The 20,524-nt window shown below is 46.3% G+C and overlaps 1 protein-coding gene across 1 annotated transcript in view; it reads right to left on the bottom strand.

The window, feature by feature from the left end:
* Nucleotides 1-20,132, bottom strand: part of LOC144480296 (transmembrane protein 273-like) — a 66,747-nt gene extending 46,615 nt beyond the window's left edge. Inside the window, exon 1 of the mRNA XM_078199642.1 lies at nt 20,045-20,132. Within this exon, the coding sequence (XP_078055768.1) occupies nt 20,045-20,105 (61 nt within the window). The 5' untranslated portion in view covers nt 20,106-20,132. The remainder of the gene's footprint in view (nt 1-20,044) is intronic.
* Between the last annotated feature and the right edge of the window lie 392 nt (nt 20,133-20,524).

Genomic DNA, 20,524 nt, shown 5'->3' with positions numbered 1-20,524 from the left:
ACCAGGGACCCGGGTTCAATTCCGGCCTCGGGTAACTATGTGGAGTTTGCACATTCTCCCCTTGTCTACGTGGGTTTCCTCCGGGTGTTCCAGTTTCCTCCCATGCTCCAAAGATGTGCAGGTTAGGATGATTGGCCATGCTAAATTTCCCCTTAGAGGATTTGTAGGGTAGATAAGTGGGGTTATGGGAATAGAGCCTGGGTGGGATTGTGGTCGGTGCAGACTCGATGGGCCAAATGGCCTCCTCCTGCACTGTAGGGATTCTATGATTCTAGTGAACCAGATAGGTTTTTTCCGACGAGTGACAACAGTTTCATGGTGATTGTTAGACTTCTAATTCCAGAATTTTATCAAATTCAAATTTAGCCATCTGCCTTGGCGGTATTTGAACCCGGGTCCCCTAGATCTCACTCTGGATCTCTGGACTAGCTAGCTCAGTGACAATACCACTGCGCCACTGCCCCACCATCGGACAATGCCTCTGCATACAACTTCATGCATAGGAAAAAAATGCATTAGACCATCCCCGTTACCAGAATGTGATCTTGCCTTGATTGACGGAGGACAAATTTGTGCAGAGAGAGAGCAGAAAGAAAAATAAACACCCCCGTAATGAATTGGTCTTAATCATTTGGACTTTGTCACCTTGCGCCTCAGATAAACATCCTGACTGCTTGCTTAATTGCTGCCATTTGGTGACATTCACTGTTACTCTTGGCCGAAAATGCCCGCTCTGTTTTCCTAAGTTCATTCAACGTATTACTGTTTGATGATCTTGGCAACTTCCTACACCAGAATATCTGCAAAAATCATCCAGCGTGCAAATTTCGAGAATTGGTGAAGTGCGTGGGAAGAGCCAGGTTTATACACTATTTTTTCCCAACCAAACCCAAGTTCTGTATTCAAATGATGGGAATTGTCCTCCAAGCCGATAGAATTGCTCCTTCCATGACATCTTACTTTCAGGCAAGGGCTGTTAAGCTCGCTTCATTCCGAGGTAAGTACAATGCCATCTGCAGGTAAGGCGACTTGCCAAGGTTCCAAGGTTTAGCTTGGCTCAGCAGAGCTCTGACTCATCCAACGAGCCAAAATGGGAGCAATATATTACTGAAAAGAGACCGTGCGCTTGTAAGGAAGTCAATGTTTTTTTTTTGCCCTCTCTTCGAAATTGCAGTGTGTTATGTGCGTGCAAAGCCCCGGCCGTGTACAGTTGCACTTTTCCACCCTTTGCAAGGCCTGATCTGAGCCAAATTCTGAGTGAATGAGCAAATGTTTAGCTTGACTTAAAACCATGAAACCTGAGCTGGCCCCGACATGCAATTCAGTCCAGTCCTGTCTGCTGACTGCAAAATGATTGAAGTCGTACCCGCCTTGTTTTTACCAGCAGCTTCAGGCCAGGTGGCAAGGGAAGATTGGAAATGCTGCCGATGGTATCAGGGCCTGAATTAAACCTGAATTAAGCCTTACACTGCTGCCTCACAGCGCCAGGGCCCCGGGTTCGATTCCCGGCTTGGGTCACTGTCTGTGTGGAGTTTGCACGTTCTCCCCGTGTCTGCGTGGGTTTCCTCCGAGTTTCCTCCCACAGTCCAAAAGATGTGCTGGTTAGGTGCATTGGCCGTGCTGAATTCTCCCTCAGTGTTACCCGAACAGGAGCCGGAGTGTGACGACTAGGGGATTTTCACAGTAACGTCATTGCAGTGTGAATATAAGCCTACTTGTGACACGAGTAAAATAAACTTAATTCCTGTCGAAATGAACAGGAAAACGTGCCATAATGATGCACTTTTTGAGATTTCTTTAGTGGGACAAAAGAACTTTATTTACAAGACAATGTGACATGGCGGCACAGTGGTTAGCACTGCTGCCTCACAATGCCAGTGTTCAATTGGGTTCAATTCCCGGCTTGGGTCACTGTCTGTGTGGAGTTTGCACGTTCTCCCCGTGTCTGCGTGGGTTTCCTCCGGGTGCTCCGGTTTCCTGCCACAGTCCAAAGATGTGCGGGTTCGATGGATTGGCCGTGCTAAATTGATCCTAGTGTCAGGGGGACTAGATAGGGTAAATATGTGGGGTTATGGGATAGGGCCTGAGTGGGATTGTGGTCGGTGCAGACTCAATGGGCCAAATGGCCTCCTTCTGCACTGTAGGGATTCTATAGGATTTATAAGTTATATGGGCTTCATGCTCACAGATAATACAAAGTGCCTCTCCCTCAGGAGAACCAATCCCCTTGGAGAGATTCACCACACTAGGTATGTAGAATTCCGACAGTGCTGAAGGAGGCCATTCGGCCCATCGAGCCTGCACCGACCACAATCCCACCCAGGCCCTATCCCCGTAACCCCACATATTTACCCTGCTAATCCCCGAAGGAGCAACTTAGCATGGCCAATCCACCTTACCTGTGCAACTGTGGACACTAAGGGACAATTTAGCATGGCCAATGAACCTAACTAACCTGCACATCTTCAGAGTGTGGGAGGAAACCGGAGCACCCGAAGGAAACCCACGCAGACACGGGGAGCACGTGCAGTCTCCGCACAGACAGCGACCCAAGCCGGGAATCGAACCCAGTTCCTTGTGCCACCAAGGCCTTGATTGGTTGTTCAGATCATGTGACCTTTACTCAGTTGGATTGCTCCAAACGGGACAACCACCACACTTGTATATTAGTCATAACTTTCATGATCCTGGAATGTGCTCAATGTGCTGTAGACCCAAGCATCTCTGGAAGTGTAACCATTGTTGTGATGTCGAAAACACGGCAGCCAGTCTTTTCACAGGAAACCACAATGTACAAAAGATAAATAAACTTGATTCCTGTCTAAATGAACAGGAAAACATGCCATGATGATGCACTTTTTGAGATTTTGTTTGTGGGACGAAAGAGCTTTATTTACAAGGCAGTGTGACACGGTGGCACAGTGGTTAGCACTGCTGCCTCACAATGCCAGGGACCTGGGTTCAATTCCCGACTTGGGTCACTGTCTGTGTGGAGTCTCGTCCCAGATGGTGGTCATTTAACATGAGGAACACCTCAGGTGAGGGGCAAGGTTGAGAAGGCGAATAACCTCAGCTGGTACGGGAATCGAACCCTCGCTGTTGGCATCGTTCTGCATGAGAAACCAGCTGTCCAGCCAACTGAGCTAAACCCACCCCCGGTAATGTTATAATGACCAGTTAATCACAGAGTTGGCAAGGTGACATTTACTATCCAGAATAGCTGAATAAAATCAAAACATACTGGATAAACTTAGCAGGTCTGGCAGCATCTGTGGAGAGAGAAACTGTTAATGTTTGGAGTCCGTTACGACTCTTCTTCAGAGTTATTCCACCTTACATTCATAGAAAAGAAATCATAGAAACCCTACAGTGCAGAAGGAGGCCATTCGGCCCATCGAGTCTGCACCGACCACAATCCCACCCAGGCCCTACCCCCACATATTTACCCGCTAATCCCTCTAACCTACGCATCTCAGGACTCTGAGGGGCAATTTTTAACCTGGCCAATCAACCTAACCCGCACATCTTTGGACTGTGGGAGGAAACCGGAGCACCCAGAAGAAACCCACGCAGACACGAGGAGAATGTGCAAACTTCTACTTGATCAGGTAGTCAGACAGGATCCAACATCCAGGTGCAAATAAATTAATTTTCCTATTTGGTTCTGAAGGGGATTCATATTTCACTCAATTAACTCTGTTTTTCTCTCCACAGATACTGCCAGACCTGCTGAGTTTATCCAGCACTCTCTGTTTGCATTTCAGATTCCCAGCATCCACAGTATTTTGCTTTTATTTCACTGGGAGAACTGTCCTGCTCGTCACAGAATCCCTATAGTGCAGAAAGGGGCCATTCGGTCGATCGGGCCTGCACCCACAACAATCCCACCCAGAGTTAATGTTTATTCATTAGTCAGAAGTAGGGTTACATTCACACTGCAATGAAGTTACTGTGAAAGTCCCCTAATGGCCACACTCCGGCGCCTGTTCGGGTACACTGAGGGAGAATTTAGCATGGCTAATGTATCTAATCAGCACATCATTTGGACTGTGCCCTATTTATCCCCGTAACCCCATGTATGTACCCTACTAATCTCCCTGACACTAAGGTGCAATTGAGCGTGGCCAATCCATCTAACCTACACATCTTCAGAGTATGGAAGGAACTGGAGCACCCGGAAGAAACCCACACAGGCACGGGAAGAACATGCAAACTCCACATGGACAGTCACCTGAGGCTGGAATCGAACCCGGGTCCCTGGCGCTGTGAGGCAGCAGTGCTAACCATTGTGCGACCATGCCTCCTCTTTTTTGAGTTAAAACCTGTGGTAAACCACTGTTAGCTTATTACCTGTATATGTGACATGCCTGGACACATCCCTGCCGGCCCTACCCGAGACTCCTCCCCCCCCTGGTCCAGGTATAAAGACGACTGCTCCCCACCCCCCTGCCTCAGTCTGGACCAGTTCCTTGGCATGGGTGTGCTCCAAGTCTTTTGCGAATAAAAGCCTATTTGTTCTTGCATACAAACTAGTCTTTGCTCGATTGATGGTGCATCAAAGCCATGGGACCTTTCACATCTATCTGAAAGAATAGACGGAGCCTCAGTTTAATACCTTATGTTAAAAAGTTGGCTCTTCCAACAATGCGACAGTCCCTCAGCGCTGCACCGATTGGCCTAGAATATGTGGTCAAGTCTCCAGAGTGGGATTTGAACCCTTAACCTTCCCGACTCAAATGAGCACTGAGCCACAGCGAATAGCTACTTCTCCTCCTCCTAAACAGGCAATTCTGCTCATTAATTGACGTTGCAACTTGTGGGGAGCAAGTTAAGTTAAAATAAAACAGAAAAGAAATTAAACATCCGAGCCAAAATGAAGGGACTAAAGGCACAGTTGAGACAAATACATCGCAGGAAGACAAAATGGATTGTTGGAATGTTGCAAGGGAGCCTTACAATGAATCATTTAGTCCATAAAATGTGGGAGCAGAAGAGGCCATTTAGCCCATCGAGTCTGCTTTCATCCCATTCAATGAGATTTATGACTCATCCACCGTGATAATCCTCAACTCCACTTTCCCACCTTATCCCCATAAACCTTGATTCCCTTACCAATTAAAAATCTGCCTGTCTCAGCCTTGAACATGCTTGATGACCCAGCCTCTGCAGCCGTCTGCATAAAGAATTCCACAGATTCACCACCCTCTGAGAGAAGAAATTCTTCCTCCTCGCTGTCTGAAATGGGTGACCCCCTCACTCTGAGATGATTCCCTCTGGTCCTCGACTCTCCCACAAGGGGAAACAACCTCTCAGCATCTACCCTGTCAAGCCCCCTGAGAATCTCATATGTCTCAACAAGGTTGCCTCTTATTCTTCTAAACTCCAATGAGTACAAACCCAAATTACTCAATTTCTCCTCATAAGAAAATCCTTCCATACCCAGGATTGACCTAGTGAACCTTCTCTGGGCTGCCTCCAATGTCAGTATATCTTTCCTTATTTAGGGGACCCAAACAGTTAACAATGTTCCAGATGTGGTCCAACTAGTGCCTTGTATGGTTTTAGCAGACTTTCCTATTTTTAATCCTCCATTCCATTTGAAATAAACAGCAGAGTTATTTAATTGATCAGATAATCAGACAATAAATAATATCTAGTCGGTGTCAAGAAATACTTTTTCCTGTTTGGGTTGCATGAGGGAAGAACTGCCATCCATCAACTGCTACTTTAATTCCATGAAAAAGACATCTTCTGCGCAACAAGAAATCAGAAACAGAGGCCAGAATTCTCCGACCTCACCCAGGGCTGGGATTCTCCGGTCCCGCTGCAGTGAATGGAGTTTTGGCTGAGCGCCAAATTTTCCATTCTCGCTGGCCGTGGTGGTAGGGCGAACGAGATTGGAAAATCTCAGCCAGAATCTTTATAAATGGACTTATGTCCTTGTTACACATGACGCTTGTGGCAACTGAATCTCATTGGACTTTAGTGAATAGGAAGTTATTTTCCAATTCAATATAGTTCGATATCTGCAAACAGATTATACTACGATGAGAAAGGGTTAGCTTGAAATAAGCATTTGTTAATTATTTAATTCAGCAACAATCTAAGCTCGTAAATGCTGATAGCCCTCAAATCCATCCTTATAACAGTTACAGACATTCAGAGAGCAATGCAGCATGGAAACAGACCCTTTGGCCCAACCATGCTGACCATGGTGCCATCCCAGCTAGTTCCAAGTGCCCACGTTTGACTCTGTGCTGGCAATGAGGAATTGATAGAAATTCACCATTGCAAGCACAGAGGAAAGATGCACATAGAACATAGAAAAACTACAGCACAAACAGGCCCTTCGGCCCACAAATTGTGCCGAACACATCCCTACCTTCTAGACCTACCTATAACCCTCCATCCTATTAAGCTCCATGTACTCATCCAGGTGTCTCTTAAAAGACCCTATTGAGTTCGCCTCCACCACCACTGACAGCAGCCGATTCCACTCACCCACCACCCTCTGTGTGAAAAACTTCCCCTTAACATCTCCCCTGTACCTACCCCCCAGCACCTTAAACCTGTGTCCTCTCGTAGCAGACATTTCCACCCTGGGAAAAAGCCTCTGAGAGTCCACCCGATCTATGCCTCTCAACATCTTATACACCTCTATTAGGTCTCCCCTCATCCTTCGTCTCTCCAAGGAGAAAAGACCGAGCTCCCTCAGCCTATCCTCATAAGGCATGCCACTCAATCCAGGCAACATCCTTGTAAATCTCCTCTGCACCCTTTCAATCTTTTCCACATCCTTCCTATAGTGAGGCGACCAGAACTGAGCACAGTACTCCAAGTGGGGTCTGACGAGGGTCATGCTAATCCTCCAGAGGGAACTCTTCCATCGTAGGCAATAAAATAAAACAAAACTTACCCCAACTTATAAATCAAAGAAACTTCATTACTCCAACAGTTGAGACCTCACCTCAGGCCAATCCAAGCTCCCCACAGTTCCCACCAGATTCTTATTTATACTGAGCCAGTTGGTCAGCTGACCACCACATCATTTTGTCATTGGTTATATAGTTTACTGGATCAGCTGACTGTTACAGCTTGTTACCATTGGTCACGCTATAACAGATCCAACGTTATCATTGGTTACATTCTAAGGGCACGTGCTGAGAAAAGTCTTATAAAGGGAAGGAATTTTCATTTCAATGTCAACTTTCATGATCTTAAGATGTCCCGAAGATGTTTCATGACCAGTCAAGTGTGGTTCTGTATGTAATGTGAGAAAACATCATAGCCAATTAATGCAGCAATGTAAATGGCCAGATAATCAGTGTTACTGATTGGGGGGATAGCTCTTGGTCAGGACAGTGGGATCAGTTGGAAATCTGAGATGGGTAGATTTTTTTGTTGGCCATTAAGGAGTCCAGGGCAATGGAGGTTTGGTCAGTCCTGATCATATTGAAGGGTGGAACAAGCTCATGACATTAAAAGTTTCTATTCTGTTTCTAGATTCCTACAACAACTCATTTGCTCCCATTCAGATAATGCCATGGGATCTTTTAGAATCATTACACTACAGAAGGAGGCCAATGGGTCCCTCGAGTCTACACCGACAACAATCCCACCCAGGCCCTATCCCCGTAACCCCATGTATTTACCCTGCTAATCCCCCTGATTCTAAGGCCAATCGACCGAACCCGCGCATCTTTGGACTGTGGGAGGAAACCGGAGCACCCGAAGGAAACCCACGCAGACACGGGAAGAACGTGCAGACTCCGCAGAGATAGTCTGCCAAGTCGAGAATCGAACCCGGGTCCCTGGCGCCATGAGGCAGCAGCGCTAACCACTGTGCCACCATGCCGCCCATTTTACATCCATCAACGTGTGCAGATGGGGTCCTAGTTTAACATCATATCCAAAAGATAGTAAAGCAACACCTGAGTGTTATACTGTGGCTGCAAGAAAAAATCTCAGCAGGTCTGGCAGCATCTGTGGAGAAAGAAACGGAATCAACGTTTCCAGTCCGCATGACTCTTCTACAGAACTGAAGAGGGGTAGAAATGTGTTGGATTATCGAGTTGAAAAGGGGCTTGGAGGGGATGGGGCAGAATCGAAGGTCAGGGATAAATTGGAGCTCAGGAGAGATTGACAAAGATTTGAATTGATTTATTATTTCCACATGTATTGTTATACAGTGAAAAGTATTGTTTCTTGCGCTCTATACAGACAAAGCATACCGTTCATAGAGAAGGAAAGGAGAGAGTGCAAAATGTAGTGTTACAGTCATAGCTAGGGTGTAGAGAAAGATCAACTTAGTAAAAGGTAGGTCCATTCAAAAGTCTGACAGCAGCAGGGAAGAAGCTGTTCTTGAGTCGGTTGGTACGTGATCTCAAGTTTTGTATCTTTTTCCTGATGGAAGGTGGAAGAGAGAATGCCTGGGGTGCGTAAGGTCCTTAATTATGCTGGCTGCTTTGCCGAGGCAGTGGGAAGTGTAGACAGAGTCAATGGATGGGAGGCTGGTTTGCGGAATGGATTGGGCTTACATTCAAAACCTTTTGTAGTTTCTTGCAGTCTTGGGCAGAGCAGGAGCCATGCCAAGCTGTGATATATCCGGAATGGGCACCTTCTATGGTGCATTTGTAAAAGTTGGTGAGAGTCATAGCAGACATGCTGAATTTCCTTAGTGTCCTGAGAAAGTAGAGGCATTGGTGGGCTTTCTTAACTATAGCGTCGGTGTGCAGGGATTAGGACAGGTTGCATGTGTTCTGGACACCTAGAAACTTGAAGTTCCTGACCATTTCCACTTCATCCCCATTGTCATAGACAGAATGCAAAAGGTGTGTTAATGGTGGCATTAAGAACTGGAGAAGTGCTAATAGTGGCATAAAGCTCAGATAGCCGAATGCGTTAATAGGAGAACAAAGGTCAGCGCTCAGTGAAAGCTAAACTGAGGAACGAGTGACAGATGGTCCAGTGGGGGATGGGGGAGGGGAGGGGGGTTGTACTGGGACAAACCAGGGAAACAAAAGACAGAAAGGGGTCAAGATGGAGGGAATAATCCACAGTCTGAAGTTGAACTCTATGTTGAGTCTGGAGGGTTGTAACGGGCCTAATTAGAGGTGTTGTTCCTTCAGTTTGCATCTGGCATCGCTGGAGCATTGCAGCAGGCCAAGGATGAACATGTGGGCAAAGTCTTGTTGCTAAAAGCTTAAAATGGCCTTCCCATGTTTACAGTAAAGTCCCTGGCGTAAAGGAACTAAAAGAAGTAATCGAGTAACAAAGTTGTTGGCGAATATAGTCATAGAATCATAGAACCCCTACAGTGCAGAAGGAGGCCATTCGGCCCATCGCATCTGCACCGACCACAATCCCACCCAGGCCCTATCCCCATAACCCCATACATTTACCCTAGCTAGTCCCCCCGACACTAAGGGACAATTCGGCATGGCCAATCAACCTCACCCGCACATCTTTGGTCTGTGGGAGGAGGGAGCACCCGGAGGAAACCCACACAGACGCGGGGAGAACGTGCAAACTCCACACAGACAGTGACCCAAGCCGGGAATCGAACCCTGGGCTTCTGGTCCCCGGTGTGATCAGATAATGTACGAATATGTCAAAACCTACAAACTTTGATATATAATGAATATAATATAATATCAAATGAATGCAAAGGGCAGCACGGTGGCACAGTGGTTAGCGGTGCTGTCTCACAACACCAGGGACCCGGATTCAATTCAGACCTCGGGTGACTGTCTGTTTGGAGTTTGCACGTTCTCCCCGTGTCTGCGTGGGTCTCCTCTGGGTACCCTGGTTTCCTCCCACACTCCAAAGATGTGTGCATTCGGTGGATTGACATTGCTAAGTTGCCCTTCAGTGTCAGGGGGACTAGCAGGGTAAATGGGGAGTTATGGGGATAGGGCCTTGTCGGTGCAGGCACGATGGCCGAATGGCCTCTTTCTGTACTGTAGGGATTCTATACAACTCATCCGCACAATGCACCATTATCCAACTCCTTCCTGCCAATGGTAATCAGCACATTCTTCACACAAGACATGATGACAATCTGAGAGATGGGTGGGATTCTGGTTGGTGCTGATGGGCCGAATGGCCTCCTTCTGCACTGTCGGGTTTCTATGGTGCCATGAGTCAAAATGGGACAAATATCAAAGAGCTGTTGTATCAAAAGTAGTTTGAATTGAATTACCTGATTAGCAAAGAATGTGTCAGGATAATGCGACCAGAGTTTTAAATACATTGTGTAATGTAACATAGTTCCTCACAATGGTCTCAAACTCACTTACAAATGAGAAACATTGCTCTCATTTCCATTTTATTGTTTGAACATTTTCCTTGGAAAAAGGAACATATAACAAAACAATTTGTTTTCTCAATTCACGGAGATATCTGCAACGCAACTTGATATTGAAGGATGGCATCATAGAATCCTACAGTGCAGAAGGAGGCCATTCGGTCCATCGAGTCTGCACCGACCACCATCCCATTCAGGCCCTATCCCCGTAACCCCATGCATTTGCCCTAGCTAGTCCCCTGACACTAAGGGGCAATTTAGCACGGCCAATCAACCTAACCTGCATATCTTTGAACTGTGGGAGGAAACAGGAGCACCCAGAGGAAACCCAAGCAGGCCATAAGACATAGGAGCAGAATTAGGCCACTCGGCCCATCGGGTCTGCTCTGCCATTCAATCATGGCTGATATTTTTCTCATCCCCATTCTCCTGCCTTTTCCCCATAACCCTGATCCCCTTATTAATCAAGAACCTATCTATCTCTATCTTAAAGACACTCAGTGACCTGGCCTCCACAATCTCCTGCGGCAAAGAGTTCCACAGATTCACCATTCTCTGGCTGAAGAAATTCCTCCTCATCTCTGTTTGAAAGGGTCGTCCCTTCAGCCTGAGGTTGTGCCCTCTGATTCTAGTTTTTCCTACTAGTGGAAACATCCTCTCCACGTCCACTCCATCCAGGCCTCACAGTATCCTGTAAATTTCAATAAGATCCCCCCTCATTCTTCTAAACTCCAAAGAGTACAGACACAGAGTCCTCAACCGTTCCTCATACAACAAGCTCTTCATTCCAGGGATCATTCTTGTGAACCTCCTCTGGACCCTTTCCAAGGCCAGCACATTCTTCCTTAGTTATGGGGCCCAAAACTGCTCACAATACTCCAAATGGGGTCTGACCAGAGCCTTATACCGCCTCAGAAGTACATCCCTGCTCTTGTATTCTAGGCCTCTTGACATGAATGCTAACATTGCATTTGTCTTCCTAACTGCCAACTGAACCTGCATGTTAACCTTAAGAGAACTTGAACAATGACTCCCAAGTCCCTTTGTGTTTCTGATTTTCTAAGCATTTCCCCATTTAGAAAATAGTCTATGCCTCCATTCCTCCTTCCAAAGTGCATAACCTCACACTTTTCCACATTGAATTCCATCTGCCACTTCTTTGCCCACTCTCCTAACCTGTCCAAGTCATTCTGCAGCCCCCCTGCTTCCTCAATACTACCTGTCTCTCTACATATCTTTGTATCATCTGCAAACTTAGCAACAGTGCCTTCAGTTCCTTCTTGCAAATCGTTAATGTATATTGTGAGACACGGGGAGAGTGTGCAAACTCCACACAGACGGTGACCCAAGCCGGGAATCGAACCCGGGTCCCTGTCACTGTGAGGCAGCACTGCTAACCACCGTGCCACCCAAACAGCTCACTTGCTTGTGACCTGTTGACTATTAGAGTTCCCACCGCTCCTATTGAAGAAGCAAGATTGAAGGGTGTATGGTGGTGTGAACATTTGTTGGTAACTAAGGTAAATGATGGCGAATTAATGACGCCACTGCACTCGTGATCCAGAGGCCCAGGCTAATGCTCTGGAGGCATGGGTTCGAATCCCACGATGGCAGCTGGTGGAATTTTAAATCCGGAATTGAAGGCTAATCTCAGTGCCTGCGAAACCACTATTGACTATTGTAAAAACCCACCAGGTTCACTCACGTCCTTTAGGGAAGGAAATCTGCTGTCCTTATCCAATCTGGTCTACCAGATCGACCAGCATTGTGGTTGGCTTTTAACTGCTCTGTGTAATGTCCCAGGCAGTTGTACCAAACTTCAAGGAATAGACAATAGTGGCTTAAGAAGGTGGCACACCACAGCCCGCTTAAAGGCTTAAAGATGGGACAACAAATTGTTGCCTGAGGGACCCAATGTATGCTTAGTTCTGTTCACTTCATTTAGGCAAAGACTTCATTTTAAGATATTTCTACCTATCTAATTACACTTAGATGCTACACGGTTGGGGTTAGCTAGATTGACCACATTTTAAGACTCAGCAGGCATGCTGGGTTAGCGAGGAAAATTGATTGCATTTTTGAACGTACAATGCAAACACAAACAGGCTTTCTCATAAGCCAGACAAAGTTTTCCATAAACAAAATCTGCAACCAAAAGAGAAAACGCCGGAAAATCTCAGCAAGTCTGGCAGCATCTGTAAGGAGAGAAAAGAGCTGACGTTTCGAGTCCAGACGACCAAAGCTTTGACAAAAGGCCATCTGGACTCGAAATGTCAGCTCCTTTCTCTCCTTACAGAAGCTGCCGGACCTGCTGAGATTTTCCAGCATTTTCTCTTTGGTTTCAGATTCCAGCATCCGCAGTAATTTGCTTTTAAACTACATCTGCAAGTTGTTTATTAAAGTTAGAGACAGCATGTGCCGAGCAATTTCAATAACACAGTTAACAAATCACTTATATTGTAGTTTTAGCCCAAAGTTTTCAGTTTGGGATAACTCTGATTTGGAGACCTTGTTCTGTCTGTTTTGAGTTCTGCTGTGGTCAGTACAGGACTGGCAAATGCCAGTATTTCTCTCTCTTTCGCTCTCTCTCTCTCTCCAGTAATTCGCTTTTCTGTTCGCTTTCTGTTACTATTAATTTTAAGGCCTGTTCAATGAAAGAAATTCATCTCAGTACCAGTGCTGTCTTGGTCTACTCTGAGGAATGAATGGACCTTTCACTGCCCTTGCCAGTGATGCCCACATTCCATGACCAATTCTCTGGTCTCGCATGCCCCTCCACCACTACAAGTGAGAATGGAGAATTTGGCGCTCAGCCAAATCTTCATTCACAGCAGCGGGACTGGAGAATCCCAACCGCGAACGAGGTCGGGGAATCCCAGCCATGTTTTCTTTAAAAAGCAATGCAAAGTCAGGTTAGCCTCACTACGTGGAAAACCCAAAGAAAATTGGTAAGTCATTTCTTTTCTTTTTTTTGGAAAACTCCTAACTTCTTTTGATTAATGCCAGTGTGAAATAGTAGATTGAAGAATTAGGAAGCATTTCCTCACACGGAGATTAGTCAACAATTGAACTAGATTGCTAGGACATTGCAGAGGCAGCTAGTTGCTACCATCATGAGATGATAGGGTTGTTTTTCCGGCACGGTGAGTCAGGTGGGCCAAAGGGACTTTTTCATCTGAATCTATATGATGATAGCAGATTGTATTTTTCAGAGAAGTCTCAAAAGAAGACAATTGCCACCTCAGAGAGTGCTACGGGCACAGAAAATGTACTTCTACCAGCAAGAGAAACAATTAAAATTAATGGATGGAAAATCCTGAATCAGAGGTGATGAAATTCCTGGCCATCTAGTTGTGGTACACGTTGGGGTTACTGAAATGGGAATCATAGAATCCCTACAGTGCAGAAAGGGACCATTCAGCCCATCGAGCCTGCCCCAACAACAAACGTACCCAGGCCCTATCTCCGTAACCGCACATATTTACCTTGCTAATCCCTCTAACCTACGCATCCTGGGACAGTAAGGGACAATTTAGCATGGCCAATGCACCTAACCCCCGCATCTTTGGACTGTGAGAGGAAACCGGAGCACCCAGAGGAAACCCACGCAGACACGAGGAGAATGTGCAAACTCCACACAGACAGTGACCCAAGTCAGGAATGTTCAATTGCCATTTTCAATCATTTAAAATCAGGTTACTCATAGCTGGTGGGTTAAAAATGATTCAAAACGCTTATTTAAAATGTTCCACATCTTACAACTTGCACGTACCACCAGCTATTTCACTGTGAGAGCCAGATCAGCCAGACAGATTAGAGGACATTTACACATCACTCTCTCTCTCTCATAGTTCAAGGTGATGTACAATGAGAGGCAGCAGGAACTCACTGAGAGGAGATAAGCGAGGAGATAAGAGATAAGACAGATAAGATGTACAAGCTGCTCAGGCTATGGGGCAAATTGGCCATGCTAAATTGGCCCTTAGTGTCCAAAGATGTGCAGGTTAGGTGGATTGGCCATGCTAAATTGCCTCTTAGTGTCCAAAGATGTGCAGGTTAGGTGGATTGGCCATGCTAAATTGCCCCTTAGTGTCGAAAGATGTGCAGGTTAGGTGGATTGGCCATGGTAAATTGCCCCTTAGTATCCAAAGATGTGCAGGTTAGGTGGATTGGCCATGGTAAATTGCCCCTTAGTGTCCAAGGATGTGCAAGTTAGGTGGATTGGCCATGCTAAATTGCCTCTTAGTGTCCAAAGATGTGCAGGTTAGGTGGATTGGCCATGCTAAATTGCCCCTTAGTGTCGAAAGATGTGCAGGTTAGGTGGATTGGCCATGGTAAATTGCCCCTTAGTATCCAAATGTGCAGGTTAGGTGGATTGGCCATGGGAAATTGCCCCTTAGTGTCCAAGGATGTGCAGGTTAGGTGGATTGGCCATGCTAAATTGCCTCTTAGTGTCCAAAGATGTGCAGGTTAGGTGGATTGGCCATGCTAAATTGCCCCTTAGTGTCGAAAGATGTGCAGGTTAGGTGGATTGGCCATGCTAAATTGCCCCTTAGTATCCAAAGATGTGCAGGTTAGGTGGATTGGCCATGGGAAATTGCCCCTTAGTGTCCAAGGATGTGCAGGTTAGGTGGATTGGCCATGCTAAATTGCCTCTTAGTGTCCAAAGATGTGCAGGTTAGGTGGATTGGCCATGCTAAATTGCCCCTTAGTATCCAAAGATGTGTAGGTTAGGTGGATTGGCCATGCTAAATTGCCCCTTAGTGTCCAAAGATGTGCAGGTTAGGGGAATTGGCCATGGTAAATTGCCCCTTAGTGTCCAAGGATGTGCAAGTTAGGTGGATTGGCCATGGTAAATTGCCCCTTAGTGTCCAAGGATGTGCAAGTTAGGTGGATTGGCCATGTTAAATTGCCCTTGGTGTCCAAAGATGTGGAAGTTAGGGTGATTAGTGGGGTAAATAAGCTAGGGTTATGGGAATAGGGTCTGGGTAAGATGCTCTTTTGGGGAGTCAGTGCAAACTTGATGGGCCGAATGGCCTCCTTCTGCACTGTCGGGATTCCATGATTCTATGAGCTCAGCTGCAGAGCGTTTCGATGGAACCGTGTTAAGAAGAGACCTGATGGTTCACAGAAAAAATAAATTCCCATGTGCGGGGAGCCTGCCAGACATCCTGTGGTTAATGTCAAGAAGCATGGAGGAGTCCACCATCAACAGGGCAGAGGGCTATGCACAGAGCTTAGAGCTACCAGCACACTTTGGACCCAACCTTACTGCGGATGCTTTTTAGAGCAGGGTAATGAGATCATTCAATGTATGTTGCTAACAAGCAGAGGCTAGCACTGTATAGAAATACCCAGAGGAAATATAGAATTCCCGCTGACTGGTGTCTCAAGCACTCCGGCTGCTGTAGGAATCACCCAGCAATACCCATGGGGTGGGAGTTACAAATCCGCTTCCTTAATGTTCCATTGCAATAGTCGCTGGCACTTTCCTTTGCCGGGGGAGCCAAGTGGCTTCTATCAAAGATGGGATTTGGAATAGAATGGAAGCTGTGCAACAGAAAGAATTCAGTGCGGGAAGGAATTCCAGGATTTTGACCCAGCGACTGCAAAGGAAGAGCAATATATTTCCAAGTCAGGACGGTGAGTGGCTTGGAAGGGAACTTGCAGTTGGTGGTGTTCCCATGTATCTGCTGCTTTTGTCCCTACTAGGTGGAAGTAGTCGTGGGTTTGGAAGGCGCTCTCTAAGGATCTTTGGTGAATTGCTGCAGTGCATCTTGTAGATGGTACACACTGCTGCTACTGAGCGTCGGTGGTGAAGGGATCGAATGTTTGTGGATGGGGTGCTAATCAAGCGGGCTGCTTTGTGCTGGATGGTGTCAAGCTTCTTGAGTGTTGTTGGAGCTGCACCCATCCAGTGACCAACATAAAATGACCAGAATCCAACAAATGTATGAGAGTCATGCAGCAGAGAAAAGGCCCTTCGGCCCATCAAGTCTGCACTGACAATATCTATCACTGAAGGCCGCTTATCCCATTTTCCTGCACCTGTCCCATATCCTTGAATGTTATGACATTTCAAGTGCTCTTCCAAATACTTTTTAAAGGTTGTAAGGTTTCCAGCCTCCACTACCTTCCCAGGCAGTGCATTCCAGATCCCCACCATCAACTGAGTGATTTTTTTCTCAAATCCCCTCTGAATCTCCTGTCCCTCACCCAAAACTATGTCCCCTTGTGATTGTCCCTTCAACCAGGGGAACAGCTGCTCCCTACTCACCCTGTCCATACCCCTAATAATCTTATACACCTCAATCACGTCCCTCCTTAGACTTCTCTGTTCTAAAGAAAACAATCCAAGCTTATCCGGTCTCTCCTTATAGCTCAAATGCTCCATCCAAGGCAACATCCTGGTGAACCTCCTTTTTTATTCATTTGTGGGACATGGGTGTCGCTGGCTGGCCAGCATTTATTGCCCATCCCTAGTTGCCTCTTGAGAAGGTGGTGGTGAGCTGCCTTCTTGAATCGCTGCAGTCCATGTGCTGTGGGTTGACCCACAATGCCGTTAGGGAGGGAATTCCAGGATTTTGACCCAGCGACTGCGAAGGAACGGCCGATATATTTCCAAGTCAGAATGGTGAGTGGCTTGGAGGGGAACTTGCAGGTGGTGGTGTTCCCATGTATCTGCTGCCCTTGTCCTTCTAGATGGAAGTGGTCGTGAGTTTGGAAGGCGCTGTCTAAGGATCTTCAGTGAATTGCTGCAGTGCATCTTGTAGATAGTACACACTGCTGCTACTGAGCGTCAGTGGTGGAGGGATTGAATGTTTGTAGATGTGGTGCCAATCAAGCGGGGCTGCTTTGTCCTGGATGGTGTTGAGCTTCTTGAGTGTTGTTGGAGCTGCACCCATCCAGCCAAGTGGGGAATATTCCATCACACTCTTGACTTGTGCCTTGTAGATGGTGGACAGGCTTTGGGGATTCAGGAGGTGAGTTACTCGCCACAGTATTCCTAGCCTCTGACCTGCTCTTGTCGCCACTGTGTTTATGTGGTGAGTCCAGTTGAGTTTCTGGTTAATGGTAGCCCCAAGGATGTTGACAGTGGGGGATTCAGTGATGGTAACACCATTGAATGTCAAGGGGCGGTGGTTAGAGTGTCTCTTATTGGTGATGGTCATTGCCTGGCATTTGTGTGGCGCGAATGTTATTTGCCACTTGTCAGCCCAAGCCTGGATATTGTCCAGATCTTGTTGCGTTTGAACATGGACTGCTTCAGTATCTGAGGAGTCGCGAATGGTGCTGAGCATCATGCAATTTTCAGCAAACATCCCCACTTCTGACCTTATGACGGCGGGAAGGTCATTGATGAAGCAGCTGAAGGTTGTTGGGCCTAGGACACTAACCCTGAGGGATTCCTGCAGAGATGTCCTGGAGCTGAGATGACTAACCCTCTGCAACCACAACCATCTTCCTATGTACCAGGTATGACTCCAACCAGGGGAGAGTTTGCCCCGATACCCATTGATTCCAATTTCACTAGGGCTCCTTGATGCCACATTCAGTCGAATGGGTCTTGATGTCAAGAGCTGTCTGGGAGCCTCTGGAATTCAGCTCTTTTGTCCACGTTTGAACCAAGGCTGTAATGAGGTCAGGAGCTGAGTGACCCTGGCGAAACCCAAACTGGGAGTCACTGAGCAGGTTATTGCTGAGCAGGTGCTGCTTGATAGCGCTGTCGATGACCCCTTCCATCACTTTACTGATGATCGAGAGTAGACTGATTGGGTGGTAATTGGGTTGGGTTTGTCCTGCTTTTTGTGTACAGGACATACCTGGGCAATTTTCCACATCGTTCCTCTGTATCCCCTCGACTGCAATCACATCCTTCCTATAGTGACCAGAACGTCACACAGTATTCCAGCTGTGGCCTGACCAACGCTCTATACAACTCTAACATTAACTCCTTGCTCTTATGATCTATGCCACACCAGTGTCCCAAATGCCTTCATAACTATCCTATTCACGTGCTCTGCTGACTTCAGGGATCTGTGAATAATTACCCCAAGATCCATCTGTTCCTCCCAGTGTCTTGCCATTCATTAAATATTCCCTCATCTTGTTTCTTCTTCCAAAGTGCACCACCTCGCAGTCCAAAGATGTGCGGGTTAGGTTGATTGGCCATGCTAAAATTGCCCTTAGTGTCCTGGGATGTGTAGATTAGAGGGATTAGTGGGTAAAATGTGTAGGGATATGGGGGTAGGGCCTGGGTGGGATTGTGGTTGGTGCAGACTCGATGGGCCGAATGGCCTCTTTCTGTACTGTAAGGTTTCTATGATTTCTATGAGTAGGCCATCTGGCTCCTCGAGCCTCCTCCGCCATTCAATAAGATCATGGCTGATCTTTTTGTGGACTCAGCTCCACTTACCCGCCCGTTGACCATAACCCTTAATTCCTTTACTGTTCAAAAATTTATCTATCCTTACCTTAAAATCATTCAATGAGGTAGCCTCAACTGCTTCACTGGGCAGGGAATTCCACAGATTCACAACCTTTTGTGTGAAGAAGTTCCTCTTCAACTCAGTCCTAAATCTGCTTCCCCTTATTTTGAGGCCATGCCCCCTAGTTCTAGTTTCACCCGCCAGTGGAACCAACTTATCTATTCCCTTCATAATTTTACATGTTTCTATAAGATCTCCCCTCATTCTTCTGAATTCCAATGAGTATAGCCCCAGTCTACTCAGTCTCTCCCCATAAGCCAATCCTCTCAACTCTGGAATCAACCTAGTGAATCTCTTCTGCACCCCCTCCAGTGCCAATATATCCTTTCTCAAGTAAGGAGATCAAAACTGTACACAGTACTCCAGGTGTGGCCCCACCAGCACCTTATACAGCTGCAACATAACCTCGCTGTTTTTAAACTCCATCCCTCTGGCAATGAAGGACAAAATTCCATTTGCCTTCTTAATCACCTGCTGCACCTGCAAACCACCTTTTTGTGATTCATGCACAAGGACACCCAGGTCCCTCTGCACAGCAGCATGCTGCAATTTTTTTACCATTTAAATAATAGTCCATTTTGCTGTTATTCCTGCCAAAATGGATGACTTCACATTTACCAACACTGTACTCCATCTGCCAGACCCTCGCCCACTCACTTAGACTATCTATATCCCTTTGCAGACTTTCAGCGTCCTCTGCACACTTTGCTCTGCCACTCATCTTAGTGTCATCTGCGAATTTTGACACACTACACTTGATCCCCAACTCCAAATCATCTATGTAAATTGTAAACAATTGCGGTCCCAACACTGATCCCTGAGGCACACCACTAGTCACTAATCGCCAACCAGAAAAACACCCATTTACCCCCACTCTTTGCTTTCTGTTAACCAATCCTCTATCCATGCTAATACATTACCCGTAATACCGTGCACCTTTATCTTATGTAGCAGTCTTTGGTGCGGCACCTTGTCAAATGCCTTCTGGAAATCCAGATACACCACATGCACCGGTTCCCCATTGTCCACTGCACATGTAATGTTCTCAAAACAACTCGGAACAACCCCTTATCAATTGTTGATTTATTTTATGCTCGGCTTTTCTGTGCACAACGCAAGAATATCTGAAATAAATGCAGCGATGCTGGTACAAGGCTGAACTGGTAAACCATAACCCCTTGATATACCTGGAGTAGGTTCTCAACAACCAAAAGCATTTTCTTTGCTTAAAAGCAACACTTTTACTTACCAAATGAGAGAATGAAGGCGAGCGATACCTTAAACCAGCTGAGAGATTGAAGCATTTTCATCTATCAGATCGAAGCAACTATATCCCTTCAAGGTTCACTTGTAACTTGTAGGACGTGTAAAAATGCATAAGGAAATGGTGACCACATCCTGTGCATGGTGTGAAACACTAAATGCTTCCTTTTTCTTGTTAGAACAAAATCATTTCTTTCATCATCAGGTAAAATTTGCAAGTTCTGGCCACTGGGAGCACTTTATATAGAAATCGACACCCAACTGTCTTTACCCGATCATAATAATTTCACAACCAGTCCACTTGTCACTCTTCTGCACCCTAGCTATGACTGCAACACTATATTCTGCACCCTCTCCTTTCCTTCTCCCCTCCGTACTCTATGAATGGTATGCGTTGTCTGTATAGCGCAAGAAACAAAACTTTTCACTGTATCCCATGTGATGATAATAAATCAAATATTAAGCT

This window comes from Mustelus asterias, chromosome 28 (genome assembly GCF_964213995.1).
Source record: "Mustelus asterias chromosome 28, sMusAst1.hap1.1, whole genome shotgun sequence".
NCBI lineage: Eukaryota > Metazoa > Chordata > Chondrichthyes > Carcharhiniformes > Triakidae > Mustelus > Mustelus asterias.
This window is presented reverse-complemented; position numbering and strand designations above follow the sequence as displayed.